This window comes from Patagioenas fasciata, chromosome 6, assembly GCF_037038585.1.
Source record: "Patagioenas fasciata isolate bPatFas1 chromosome 6, bPatFas1.hap1, whole genome shotgun sequence".
NCBI lineage: Eukaryota > Metazoa > Chordata > Aves > Columbiformes > Columbidae > Patagioenas > Patagioenas fasciata.
Window position 1 is genome coordinate 25,824,384 of NC_092525.1, and position 14,972 is coordinate 25,839,355.

The window sequence follows — 14,972 nt, forward strand, 5'->3', positions numbered from 1 at the left end:
TATCTATGGGCTTTTTAATCAAGTTAATGGCTTTTCTTTGGCTGCTCAGTATTATCCCTATATACCCCCAAACCTTTCAAAGTAATTCTGACATGGATTAGGACCACTCAAGCCAATCGTCCCTCATTACTGTAGCAAATGGTTTTGATTTGGGGGCAGTAAATCTGGATGGCGTGGATCCGATGTTCTTACTGTGAATGAAGTGATAACCTCGTGAGTGGTGTCAGGACTTGGGATCTGGAGACTTTGTTGGCAAAAGCTCCAGTGCACACGAGCAGCTGCACAATTCCCAGAAAGCCCTGCATGTGGCAGAGAAGGGAATTCTCTGGGGTTTAGCAGTCCCTGTGCTTTAAAGCTTGAGCTGATGTCTCTGTCGTGCAAAGCATCCAGAATCAGGAACATTTCTATGCGAGTGCTGAAATGAAGGCTAATTCTTAATGCCCAGCAACAGAGGCGTGCTTCTGCTTTCAGAGCACATTATTCCTTTCACATCCCAAAGACACATATGCTCTCTCCGAGCCATGCTCTCCCAAGCAAACCTTGTGCCAGGTTAGCAGCATCCCGAGGAAACTCATGCTGCTTCTCTCAAACCCATAGCGACTGCTCCGCTGGCACTGCAGCTCTCTCTTCTCTCTCCCTGATCTGGCTCAGCCCTTGGTGTCTGTGGCCATAACTCTCACCCCCCATACTGACATAAAATAGGATTAGATCAGCTAAATCGTGCTGATGTAAAACACACAGGAGAAAGAGGGCCTGTGTATTTCGCTGGCTCCGTTGTGCTGTTCCACTTGCCTTTGACATTTGGCACACATGGAAACATTCATATATAGCAAGTCCCTAATGTCTCCCTCTTATAAAATAACTGTTTGGATTGCAGTTTGTTTATAGGTAAGCATACATATACCGGATTGATAAACGCTACTGAGCTTTGCCTTGTGAACTGGGCCCTCCTAATCCAAACTGTGCACCTACAAAGCAAATCAAAGAACCAAGACTGAACAACCAGTCTACTTAAATAAACAAAGTAAAAGCAAAACCCAGCCCTAAAAAGAGTTTTCACTCTATCCAATGATTGCTTTCATCAAAACATTTTAAATAATTTTTATTTAATAATTTTTAAATTGTAAAAAATCCCAGATCAGCTTTCAAATGAAACCACCAGTAAAAAGCCAAAGTAATTTAGCTTTTTTAAAAAAGACAAAAAAATAGATTTTTCTTGCATTTCCTCCTCTTTGCAGATGAAGCTATTCACCACATGAAAACTATATTCAAGAATTTTTTTCAATTTTGCCAGAATAAATCCGTGTTGCTCCACCTGACATCCAAAGACAAATACACAGAACACGCTACATAAAATATCTTAGTGAGAAGCAGATTGGCCTTTTAATATTAGCAGACTTCATTTTGTTGGTATCACCGTGGCACATGACATCAGCATCCATTACCATTGCAGATACAGCTTCTACCGACAGCTACTGTATATTAGGGGTAGGGGAGCTCTCACAACTGTTCTGTCACTGACTACTTATTAAACAGGCTCATAAGATAATTTGGGTTGGAAGAGCCCTCAGGACGTCTCCCAGTCCAACCTCCTGCTTAAAGTGTAATGAGAATCATAAAGGTATTGCCCCATCAGAAAATTAAACATCCTTCAGTGTATGTGGGGGTCTCATAGGCTTCCTTAACAACAAAGGTCTATAGCAAAAACACGCAGTAACTTGTTTCTCTTAATAAATTTCCAGTTCTCCTCTGGCTTTGTTTGTGCTGAGTCAAACTGAAGTTTACCTTGCTTTGTCTTTTTCTCTCCTGAGCTTTCACATTCTGCTTTTGAAGCTCTAGGCCACAGAACACCTCTTGTGTAGGACACTGCCATGGCTTTCTGATAAACACACCAAAAAATTGTGTATTCACAGCAAGCAGCCATCTCCCGACCAGTCAATTCACTAACCAGATCTTAACAAGTAAACTTGGGGATGTGAATAGCAGCCTGCTTGATATGAAGCTGAAAGTGATGTTGTGGTGCAGTGGTCTCATCAAGGAGACGTCAGCTCTGCATTGCTCACTACCCAGCGCCACAGGACACCCGCAGCCTCACAGCCACGGGTGATCTCTGATGCAGCTGCGAACACCCAGACAAGCGGCATATCTGGCATGAGCAGTCCCATGGTGGTCAGAGGGGCTCTGCACCTTGAAACACTGGAGAGGTTCATAGCCTAGATCTATGGTGGAAGCAACAGGCAAGGACTTACCAGAAGAACCTGAAGTGCTCATGTGGGACCTCTACATTTGAACTGCTTTTTTAAAGTCCAGTCCACACCATTATGCAAAATACACAGTACGGTCAGTTACAGAAAACCTCTCTTTCTGCTGTCTCAGGAACACCTTGTTTCTAAAAATGCTGCTCAGTCTTCCTTTTCTTTCCTCAGGATCACCAGTCACAACTATTTCAGTCTATCGTCCTCACTGAATACTGTGATGAACAGATGCCGAGATGACGGGGGCGGGGTGGGAGGGGGCGTGCGAACTTTTCAGATCTTTTTTTCCTAATCAGCCAGTTGATTTTCCAAATTAATTTAACTGTTCAGCCATTAATTACTAAAGAAGCAGTTGATTTTGATGGGACCAGACTGCAGAGCCTTCTGGCAACTCTTGTTATCAGTTCAGTGCTCTTGCTAAGGGGGTTACCTATATTGTAAACTTGGGCAGTGATCTGTGGGCTGATAAACCAGGGGACAGCACCTGAATCGTAGATTTTTTGGATCAATAGAACTCACCTCAAAAGATGGCATAAAGGTCATTTTTTTCATATTTAGAAATCAGAAGCAACTTAAACACAGAAATAAAATTATCTTGTGTATCTGATGATGGTAATAAACTCGTCTCTCCAGATTTTAATCAGTGGGGTAACTCTTTTTACATGGTTTTTACATGTTTCATGCCACGTTGTTTTAGGGTCGGAGTCATGTGGTCTGTTACCTGCACTAGGTTATTTCTATTGAAAAAATGTTTTTAAAATCAGAGGAATCATATATTTAGCCATCAAGGACAGAGGAAAATAATATCCTAGCTGGTCATCCATCCCCTAGAGAGAATCCCTGGGCAAAACTTCCTTTTATTGTTATAGTAGGACCTTTTACATCAGGGTGGAGGTAGACAGAAAAAGAGAGGAAGGTTTGTTTTAACATTTTTCCTGGGGCATTGTTGTTCTTCTGCAAAGGCATCTGAGCAGCCTGAGTCCAACTGACATACACAGGGCAGTGCCACAGCAATAGCAGCCACTTACAGCACATCCATTGCTGAATGCAAAATTGTCGTCATTCTCAGCACTGTAATTGCACTTCTTAGAAATGACTATCTTGTAATATGTAGTATCTAACTGGGAAACAGGCTTTGACCTGCTGTTTTCTATTTCTAAATATTTTGGGATTTGAAAGTTCAGCCTCAAGCACACATTTGTCTATGGCAGTTCAGCTGTCACTTGTAATACAAATAAAAAGATGATGGATGGCAGAATCTGCCCAGAAGTTCAGTTCCTGCTAGGGTCATTCTGTCCGTGGTGACCACTTTCCACACTAACCACATCACTTCAGTGGCTTACCTCACCATAAGCATTTAAAAAATATATATTTTTTAAAAAACTTTTTTTTTTATAAAAGCACATATGTAGATGCATATAAAATGTTAATCTACCAACTGTAAAATTTCTTTGGTATAAAGCCTTTCAACTGGCAGATTTGTTTATGCGCGCTGTGCCTTCTGACATTATCACATTTCCTACTGCCACATGAAAACAGAGCATACTTACATTCATCCTGTACTGTACTGCTTGTGTTTCTGTAGATGAAGCTAGAAAGTCTATATACAGAAGAAGAGCTGGATGAATATTTTCAAACATATTTGTGAAAATTTACTGATTAATTTCTCACTGAATAGATTACAGTTGCACTCATGGGCAGCCTCTATACACTTATTTCATGCAAACATGCTGGTAAAAAAGTTTACTGGAAGGAATGTCTGTAGAAATAGCACATTTTATAAAAACATTTACAGTAAACAGATTTTCTATATGTAAGAACAAGTATTCACATAAACTTGACTCCTCCAGCAAAAGAAACAGAAATGTGACTGAGGAGATGATATCCAGACAAAATAGCTCAATGTTTAACTTGCAGTAGCAATGACTAGCAATAATGTATTCACAATCAAACTACAGATAATGAATTGTTATTAAAGTGATTAGGCAAATAATTGCTGAGATAGTACTATAGTTCACATATTAACTCACAGGTTATTTTCTAGCAGAAATGAAGTTTTCAGATTAAATGGGTCATTAAATGAAACTCATCCAGCTCTGCTTTGTATATTAAATAGCCAGCACCCTGTGTGTAATTTTTTGAAGATTTGAAAAAAACCCAAAATTTGGAGAGGCTAATGGACTTATATACCAATAAATGGTGCTTCAGCAGTAGCTCATCTATGCAAAGCCCTACCCATAGAATGATTTTTGTTTTCCTTCCTCAAGTGTGTCTCTGTATTCTCTTGACCTAAAATATATTGCAATTATTTCAATCCTTCCAGTTGACAACTGACTTGATCTCGAACATATTCGCCTCCATTGGCTCAGTAACGCTGGCCTTGTTATTGATCCTCTTCTTGGCAGTTGTGGTTTCAGTCATCGCTGCCAATAAACGGGCGACTCAAGGGACCTACAGCCCCAGCCGGCAGGAGAAGGAGGGATCCCGAGTAGAGATGTGGAACATGGTGCAGCCACCGCCGATGGAAAGACTGATTTAGAAGAAACTGCTCCTCCATCCTGGAAGATGGCTGAAAGGGGACGGTGTACATATGTTAGATATGTTCATGTTCATTCTGACACCAGGAATACTCACTATAAAGACTACAATGACTTTGAGCTTTCAATATTTTCAATATTTGTTCTCTTAAGTTTATTAAGATTTAAATTCTCTTAGCATTTAAGTGAACCAATGCCATTTTTATCATTGTTTTGAACCAACCCATCCAAGGACATTTTTTATTTACACAGGGAACTCCAGCCTTGCTGATCAGCAGTAGGCATTACAGACAGTAATACAGGCTGCCAAAAAGCATGCTCAAAAACATTTCCCAATGCTCATGCTCAAAGCACCAGGAAAGAGGCAGAAGTGGCCTAGAGGTAAAGAATTGGCTTAGAGATAATTATGACAGACTTTGTGCTTCTCCTGGAGCTCAGAGTTCTCATATGATCATGGGAAAATAAATTTTTATGCCTCAATTTTCCTTTTTTTAAACAGAGATAATCCCATTTAACTACCTCGTAAATCTCAGTAAGGAAAGGATTGCAACTGTTTGTTGAAAAAGAAATTAACACATAAAATATAATGGAATAACAGAAATTTGGAAGAAATCTTGTAATGAAATAGACATTTGAAAATCTTCAAGAGATGTAATGATCATTCTTGTAGTAGGAAACGATGTGCCAAAAATAAAAAATAAACCCAGGTCAAAAGGTTTTTTTGAAATGTAGAGGCAAATTTTAGCAGTAACTTATCCAGTTCATTTTCACCTCTAGTCAAGAAATTAAAGCATAAACATTGCTCCCACACAAACTGAACCCAAAATAAAGAGGCAATGGAGTGGAAAGCCCATGATGGCATTTCTGTTTTCCTGCAGTTCATCTTGTGTGTTCCCACAGCTGTGAAAAATCCCAGATACGTGCATCAAACCACAGATGGTTATTCCTGGAGTTGCATAATTGAGTACACACACTCACTATCCAAGAGTTTAACTCATCTTTTTAATTAATTATCAATTCATAAATCATATTGAATGAACTCCTTAAAGGATTACTGAAGACAAATGTCACTCACATGTAATTTTGTATTAGTTGATTAGCAGTAACTATGATAGTAAGCACATTAAGCACATTCTGGATTTTTTGCAGTTCTCACAGATCTCTTTAAAAACAACGCACTACAGAAAATGTGAGGTGATGGTAGGATTCAGGCTGAGCTAAAAGAGCAGAATGTAGTCACAGTAAATATCACAACGGATTTTATTCTAGTCCAATTTACAGCTTTAATACTGAATCTTATTTTAAATGCAATCGTTGTACAGCTGCAGTCTAAAATCAGAGAGTACAAAGGGTAAATAAGGAAAGAATGGAAATATAAGTTAGCAAAAATATGATGGGAGATATTTTTGAATCATGGTATTATGGAATTTGCCATATGAGACCCTGCTAAGGCATAATAAAGAATACCATGAAGTTTGTTTGGTGTGATCATTTCTAGAAAGATACACAAATATTGGGGAAAAAAAAAGAAATTTACTCAAAGAGTGTACAGTTTGAGGTAGTACACACTCAGCAAACAAGACAGCAAAGAACAGCATGTGAGGATGAGACCACAAGTGAAGCACAAGTGATTTATGCGGATTCTTACATTGCTTTGGCTCACCCAAAAAAGCTGCAAGAGACCCAAAGGCAAAGCCACCTCTGCGGAGAAAGTGGCAAAGCAGGCAAGGACACTGGAATCTGTGGTAACAAGGGAGCAAGCAATGAGTAAGCGGACAAGAAGAGCTGTGAGGCTGCAGGCTGGGAAGGGCTTGGAGATAGGGAGCTCTCAAAACGAGAGGGAATCCAGAACATTCGAGAAACTCTTGCCATGCAGAGTCCATAGGGCTGAGCGAGATACCCTGGAACATGTACAGAGGAAGGAAGAGGCAGAGAAGACAAAAGCCTGAAGAGTTTTCATACAGATTAAAGAGAGCTCTGGAGGAATATGCTTCTAAAGAATTAAAAAGACACCTGTAAAAGCACAACAAAAGGAAAATCTCACAGTGAAATATGAGTGTGGTTCATAGAAGGTAAGTCAAGGAGACAGAAGGCAGGGGGAAAACCTTTAAACTAAGATTAGAATGAGCTGTGATTGACATCAGGCTCAGAGGAGAGGAAACAAAAAAAGTAAGAGCCATGAAAATGCATGGAAAATTGGGAGAAGAAAAGGAAATGAAAGTGGATGGCACTTGAGGAGAGTGGAGGCGAAAGCCGGATTGCAGCAAAGGTGAAGCTGGGCTTTTGTAGCGGTGAGGCCATAGGAAAGGGAGGGAGGATGATGGTGAGTCAGGAATGAGAATGTGTAAGAAAACTTAGAGGGAGCATGTTTTATAGCAAATAGGGATTAAAATGTGAAATATTCAAAACTCTATTTATGGTCTTGTAAGAAGAGAACAAGAAAAGGCCCCACAAGCACAAACAGCGGTTCTAAATACACTTTATGAAAAGCTAAATTAACAAAGCAGCATCCAAAGAAGGCAGGGAGGCAGATGCTGCAGCTGGAAAAGCTCAATGGCAGCCCTGAAAAGTACAACAAGTCCCAAAGCTGTCACTATATTAACATGCTATAGTGACTGTGAAACGCATGGTTAGGAAGACTGACCCTTCCAGGCCTTATCTCAACCAGGGAACAACAGTTAAAACAAAAGAGAATACATTATAAAGAACGTCTAATACCATCTTTGTCAAAATTTAAACCACAGATTAAGAATGATATAGCAGCTGTCAAGCTATTTACTGCTTCTCAGTCCAGGGATATAATAAAATGCATATGGAAGAGGAGTAATATCTAAGAGTTGTGGGGAGTATTTCTGCTGCTATAAGGAAAAAATATTGAGACTGGCTTCTGGTTTCCCAAAAAGCACTGATAACCCCCATTAATATGGAGGTATCTTCACAAAGAAGTAACAAAATAACATTTGTTTAATCTATCTAACTATTTGACTCAAAAGCTAAAAGTAAGTTTATTTATTCATGATCACTTGCAACCTATCCATTAAAGAAACATTTGCAGAATATACTCCCAAACCTTACCCATTTAAGCTTCCTCTTCATATCCAACAGCCTTCAACAAAGGAAGAGAAAGTGCCAAGTAAGAGCACATGATCTGCTCTGCACCAGATCCCTTTGAAGACATGCCGAAGCAGGGCACGGATGCAGTAACTTAAGTCCCTTTTCCCTTGGAAACAGGTGACATCCAGCCAGCAGAACAGTGAGGGGAACCTTCAGAGTCCCAGAAATATTTATACCAAGCAGAACAGAAATACTGCCGCTGGAATTTGGCTAGCTCAAACTGATCATAGTGTATCACTGCATTATGTGCCTTCTCCGTTTTATGTAAAATTAACTGTTCCTTCTCTGCATGTACATAGTATATTTATAGCTTAGATGGTGTATTCATATTACTGTTTTGCTGTGTACAGGATCAACATGACCAATAAATAAGGATTATATTGAGCCGCATGCAACCTATGTGGGGTTTTTTGCTTTATGGGATTATTACATCATGCATTTACAAAGGGAATTATCCCAGGCCAGAACTGTATTTTCAGTTTAAAAAGTCAAATTTTCCATTTGGCATCAAGTGATCAAGAAACATTTTCCATTCTTGGAAATGAGATTAATGTGCTCTGTGCTGTGGTCGGGGTTGCCAGCCTCAGCATTGCAATCTGCACCATCCTCTGACTACACCCACGGCGACCGACTGTCCTGTGCCCATTAAAGGGAGGTGCTTTGTGCCAGGTCCCAAGGCGGCATGAATCAATACAGCTTCACTGGAGCTAATTTATACAATCTGAGAATCACATGCTCTGTTTTTTAAACTACAGCTGTCTTTCCAGCACTGTGGATGAATGCAGGCAGAAAAATGGCAGAGAAGTAGGAATTTTCTTCACTTAATCTAAGTCCCATTTCCACAAGGGGCTTTCTGTTCACTTCAAAAGATTCTCTGTTACTTTTAAATAAAGGCCAATAACCCTGGAAACATAGAGTCCTATCATCCCAAATGCATCAGCTAGTTGTAACTGAAAGGGTCCCCTCAGAGGAGTTCAGCTATACTCGTGCTGTGACCGCATCCCCAGGACACCTCCAGGTAAGACATATTTAAGACAAATAAAACACTATTCCTTCACTTTCACATGCCTTCTTCGAGCAATGCCCAACCCTGCCCCGATGGCCGCCTTTGTAGCTGAATTCCCGAACAGCACAGAGCATTGAGGAGGCAGCACATAGAAGAAACCATCAGAAACAGTAATAAAATGCTTTGAGGCAATGGACACCAGCCCGTTCTGCCTCACGTCTTGTCACTGCGCATACTCTACACAGTCTTTTTCCCAGATGAGATTTGTCATTCCCACACCTCTGTCCTCTGACCTTTTTGGAAGGGACACCTGTGCTCACCAGCCCTCTAAAGGACTGTTATGAAGGTAAGCAGGTTGCCACGCATTCTCTTAGCAAGAATAGCTCATCTTGCAGAAATGATACAGCTAGGACTGTAGGTGAGCACAACCTTTTGGGGGACAAATTATGTTCCCCACATGTTGGCATGTACCCAACCAAACTGAGCCACCAGCAGACTGTGCTGCAGCCAGCACAGCTGGTTTGCATCCAGAGCAATGGCACGATGAGCATCTGCCAAATAATCACAGGGTACAATTTGGTGAGTCCAAACACACCACATTGAGGAATTACTCTTATCTTCTCCTTTGATAAATGTGTATCAGCCACTATTGCCCCATCACATATTCCCCATGAGGAACTCTGTTCCAGAGGCTGCATTATTAGTTGTTTTTAAATACAAGTTTAAATAAAAGTTTATTTATTCTTCACAAGCACAAGTTAATATGGGAGAATCCAATTGTGTCAAGAGGACTTATGGGGCAGCCTGTTTCACTGCTTAAATCAGTAGCACCTCTTAAGCCTGAACCTGTGGAATATCTCAAAAACCATGAAACTCATGCTTTGCCATTATATCAGTAACTGAATACTGTAAGACTTCACTCTCCCAAGCAATTAACATTGATGATCATGATCTGACCTTATGAGTTTTAAATAGAAAACATTGCTTTTCTGTGTTCTCTAGAGGATGAGCACCACCACCACAGATTTGTTTCACAATGCCGTGAGGAAGCTCAAGGAGTTTTACTTGTTTCAACAAAATACAATTATCATTCCTGTTCAGAACAATCGAGTGATTTGAAATTTTGGTAGTATATGACTTACAGGTGTGATGGCATGTTGGTTTTCCAGCTATGACAGGCCAGTATCGACAGAGGGCTCTCAGACGTGGAATCCTCTCCTTTCCAAGGTCTCCAAAACTCAGGTCTCCTGGCCCTTGAGGAAGCAAGAAAGCATGTGGCCTACTCAGCTTTCTGGTCAAAGAGAAGCTAAGCCACAATTTTTTGTTATTGTCTATGCCTGAAGTCTGGCTAGTGATTATCGCTCAAACAGACGCTAATGAAAAATAAGCATCATTTAAATTACAGTATTAAATAAAGAACATAGTTGATACACTTTTTTTAATAGCCATGATAAAGTCCTGCAGCAGAAAGCCTGTCTCTAGATAAGAGACAGCTAAGTCTTTTTCCCAGCCAAAAATCTCTGTGCTATATTTTATTTAACATAAGCGCCAAGTCTCCTGCAAGTCTCACTGCAGGACAAACCTTACACATGTAATGTCACATAACATCAGGAATTATGGATAAGAGGATTTTGGCCAAGTTCCTTTTCCTGTGCCATTCAATCGCCTCTCAGCTAAAAGAAACTGACACTTCTGAAAGTAATTCAAAAAAAGAGCATCAGATTAGACATTGTAAGTCAATAAAGTTGAACAGTGAGTAGCTGACAACACTAAAATTTTGCCTATTGCAAAATGTCACAGTTGGATGAATGGAAGGGGCTTTTATGCCCCACTGAAGCACGCACAGGCTTCAAACTACTGGCATGTGTCAAGATGCTGCAAAACCTAACGTTTAGAAAAGATACATCTGGTGTGTATTTATTGGGAGCAGAATATGGTCTTGTATAAATTGCACATATGAATTTGATGTGGAGAGCAGGTGATACCCTCTGCCTCACAGTAAACGTGTGCTTTAACCTAAACTTCTCCATCTATAATGCATGCCACGAGGTATGAAGATCTCTTGCACATTGAAAAGCCTGAGTATAAATTATGAATCAAGGCACAGGTGAGGCCCTGAAGGCCAGAGTTCTCAGTTCAGTAGTGATTTTTATATGCTTGGGTTCCTTCAAATTGTATTTATGGGATAAGAATGTTATATTGTAATAAATTCAAACAACTTTGTTATATTTTGACTTGGTTTCATGAAAGTTGCTTTAATGTCTGCTTTTATCATAGTGAAATTTTTCTTTTGCTGACATCATTTGGCAAGGCAATTGCATTTACCAACAATTCATCTAACGTTGTCAAAAACCAGCAAGACTGACACATCCAAATCATGACTTCACATTGTCTTTTTTGATCAGAGAAAAACTACACAGGTCTTCATCTGGTTTTATTCTCTTCACAGCATCATTTAAAGCACAACATTTTTCTCAGCTCAATATTGAGTATGACCTTTCAGATTTCACCTGTAGTTTCAGCAAAAGCACAATTTTCGTTGGCATGTATTGTAATAACTAGCGATGACAAAAATGTGTGTTTCCAATTTAAACCCACTTAGTTTCATTTGGCACCTGTGCTAAACTTTACTCAGCGGTAGAAATTCAGAAACTGTGACAGCAGCATCGGCAGCGGAGGAGCGAGAGCGAACCGAGAGGGCAGGCTCTGCTCCACAATCTTCATTACACGCGACCACTGGGGCCCTGAGCCTTTTTCACCTGCACCAACTGCTATTTGCACTGCAGTGACGCACAAGTAGCCACAGCGCAGGGCAGCCTCAGGTTAAATAGCTGCTTTCTATCCCACAGAATAAATAACTTAATGTCTTCCATGCAGCTAGTACAAGGTGTAAACAGATTTTCAGGTGTTACTCCTAAGTAATTTCACAATCTTTAGGCAGATTAGAAAAGTGTAAATCTGCAGGGAAGATGTTTGGAGTGTTTCCACATATTTTTGTTCCAAGAGCTTCAACAATTAAATGCACCTTAAGCAAGCAGGCAAAGGATGCCCCCACAGTGAGCTGTGTGCAGCCAGTGGTGACAGGGCACTGTGCCAGTACCACAGCCTGTTCCAGACCAGCCAGGAGCCCCGGTGTCATTTCAGAGCAAAAACAGACGGCTCTCCTTCCAGGCTGCCCAGAGCACTCCACACACCACTGCAAGCCTGGAATGCAACGAGCAAGACAGACCCACAGACGGAGTCACCGCGGCTCAGACGCCAGGGTCAGAGCAGCAGCAAGGCAAACCGCAAGAGCAGGCAGGTGCTCTGCTTTTCTTCCTCAGTTTCTGTCAGTGCATCCTCACGTGCTGGTAACCCCAGCTCTTCCAGAGATTTAAATATTTCCTTGGAAACACTATTATGTTATGTGAGCGTTGTTTAAAGTAAATCAGCAGCTCGGCATATAAAACCTCAACGTCCATTTGAACCAGCCGAGTGCCTGAGCATTTTCTTTCAGAGGACTCCACCACAGGAGCACAGACAACTGCATTAAACCACCCCCAGGGAGAGGGAGGCTCTGCAGGTTTTTGCCTGAGAAATGAACCTGACAGAGAAGATGCAGATCTGCCTCTTGGGGGTGGCCCAGCGCCGGCACAAACAATTAAACCACCTCAAGAAAAGGTCAAAAAGTTCAAAACTGGGGGTAACAGTGACTGCTAGGCAGAAAAAAGTGTGGCTGTACTCAAGACCTTGCATGGACTAGATCAGCCTCTGTTTGCCACTCAGTCCTGGGATATATGCTTTTCTTGTGTAGCCTGCCTGAGATGTAAAAATTGTTTGTTGGATTTCCTGACATTGGGAAGAAAAGAAGGGAAAAACAATTACACAAGTACTGGTCTGTTGACATTTAAAATGAGACAATGATGAGCACAAAAAAAAAGGCTGTAAAAAAATCCTGGGCCAGCAACCCAAAGGACCAAAGACAAATCACAAAATAGGATGCAACTAATTAGGCTGAAATGCCAACAATGTTCAGAATACTGTTCAAAGTATCCGTGGTGTCAGGCTGCTACCGTGACCCCCAGTTTGAATATGCCAAGGGGAAATGTAGAAAAGGACTGAATCAGATAAGTTAAATACAAATATTTTAAAATGACATTTTAATTTCTACCTCACCATTTTAACATTTTCAAAATCGTTAAATAAGCATGTCACCTATTCTCAGAGCAGGCCAAATGTCAGGCGTTTGTATGTATTATTCAGCTGAACATTTTAAGTACATAATCCTTCTCATTGCTAAACAGGTGGTATTATATTAACAGGCTATTTTCTCAAAAGGAACAGCTAATAGAAAACTGCTGATATACAAACACAGTATATTACTGAACATGGAGCCAGTGCTAGCACAGAACTGAACGAAAGTCTGCAGGGAGGATAGGGAGAGCAGGCAGCCACAACTCTCTGCCAGATCTGTGACTTCTAAAGCACATTTGAAGGCACTGGGACCCAGGGTCTCCGAAGTCATCTACTACCATTTTCATAAGGTCATCAGCGCTAAACCACTCTATAAAAAAAAACGGGGTTTCAGAAACTTTAAGATGACTAAAACCTGAAAGCCAAGCATGGTTTTTAATATTTGGCCTTTCAACAGTCCAGGCTGAGAAAATAACTCTCTGCCCATCTTGCATGCGCAGAAACGATCCTCTTAGTTATTTAGGAAGCATTTTAAGATAAACCAAGTGATTTTATACCAGCATGGAAATAACTCACCTGGGAAAGTTTATCAGTTGAGCTATTTGTAGAACTATACATACCTGAAAAACAAACCTCTGTAGACAAAGGAGTCTTATGTAAGCTCTGCATGGCAGAGTACATCTTCACTGTGCCTCATCCATGACACTGGGTACTTTGCAGGACTTAACAAATGAAAACAGAGATCTAAAAGGAAAAGGTTTGCAATCAAGTTTGATAGATTCTTTGTAGTCCGTGTTGTAATGTTCTTTTTTAGCGTGGTTGTGTGTTGGGTTTTGTTGTTGTTTTGTTCCCTGTGTTTCAGTGACAGTTGAGGGAAGAAGTAGACCTGAAAAAAAAGAAAATTAGTGGAGCAGTACACCATCAGGAACCTGGCCCCTTCAGCTTTCAGGGAGAATGTGAAATAGACAGCCACAGAAAGGAAATTATATATGGCCCACAGCATATGCCAAATGTACTTCCCAAACTTTGCTTTTAGAACTAGTACTTGTTTGTGTTTCATACAGAATTTGTAACAGGATTGACAACCTCTGGGGTTTTGAAGCTTAAGAAGCTATTAGCATTTTTTCTGACTGATGAAACTCTGCAGACTGACTCTGCTTTATCCAAATACCAGCAAACCCACAACAACACTCCAGGCATTGCTTAGGTTTTGTTGTTGTTGTTGTTATCACTTGTCACATCAAATAAAAATCTAAATCCATGAACTTGATAAAGTTACTTTTCCTTTTGTGAACAAGAGGTTAACACACAGTGAGTTCTGGAAAGAAAATGAAACGCTTTGTCCAGCATTCAGGTATGGCTGCAGCTGTACTGTGTAAAATAATCTTGCAAAAGCAATATTTTCAGCTGCTTTTGAAGCAAAACCAAGCAGGAGTGTTTATGACCTCTCCTCCTAAACAAGTCCCCAGTAGGATGCTGCTTTGAGTTGCTTTTTTTCCCCTCAAATGCCACAACTCTTTATACATGTGCCAGCTTTTGTACTCAGGGCGCTACCACGTGAGTGGTACACCAAACTCCTCTGAAATAGTTTTTCACAGATACTTGGTGTGGGTCTATTGGCAGGAACAGAGTCCTGCTGTACCATCTGGGTAAAATTTACCAACTTAGACTAACTAGTCTTATTACATCCTCTTTTTTCAATCCTTTTCTCATGCTTAGGTTTGAAAGATCTTACTGAACTGAAAGATCCGTGGAAAGCAAGTTGCAACTGCTCTCAGTACCCTGAGATAAACTAAGGAAAGTAGGCAAAAGGAAAGACTTGATCGTCATACTTTATTGCTCTGTCTGCAAAAGTTAAAGGCTTCTACATTTTTATAGTGTCCCCCA

General features: G+C 40.5%; 1 protein-coding gene and 1 long non-coding RNA gene across 5 annotated transcripts in view; one reads left to right on the forward strand and one right to left on the reverse strand.

Moving 5' to 3' along the window:
* CRB1 (crumbs cell polarity complex component 1) overlaps window positions 1-8,296 on the forward strand; it is a 105,728-nt gene extending 97,432 nt beyond the window's left edge. For 3 of the 4 annotated variants that reach the window (XM_071810293.1, XM_065842376.2, XM_071810291.1), the window contains one exon: window positions 4,579-8,296. In XM_071810293.1, coding sequence (XP_071666394.1) covers window positions 4,579-4,794 — 216 coding nt within the window. In that variant the 3' untranslated portion in view covers window positions 4,795-8,296. The remainder of the gene's footprint in view (window positions 1-4,578) is intronic. The other variant, XM_071810290.1, reaches the window with a different exon arrangement.
* On the reverse strand, window positions 1,087-14,039 carry LOC139828295 (uncharacterized). Its single transcript, XR_011739750.1, has 3 exons — window positions 13,706-14,039; window positions 10,055-10,165; window positions 1,087-4,824 (listed from the first exon to the last, which is right to left on the reverse strand). It is a non-coding gene; the product is annotated as an uncharacterized lncRNA (long non-coding RNA).
* Between the last annotated feature and the right edge of the window lie 933 nt (window positions 14,040-14,972).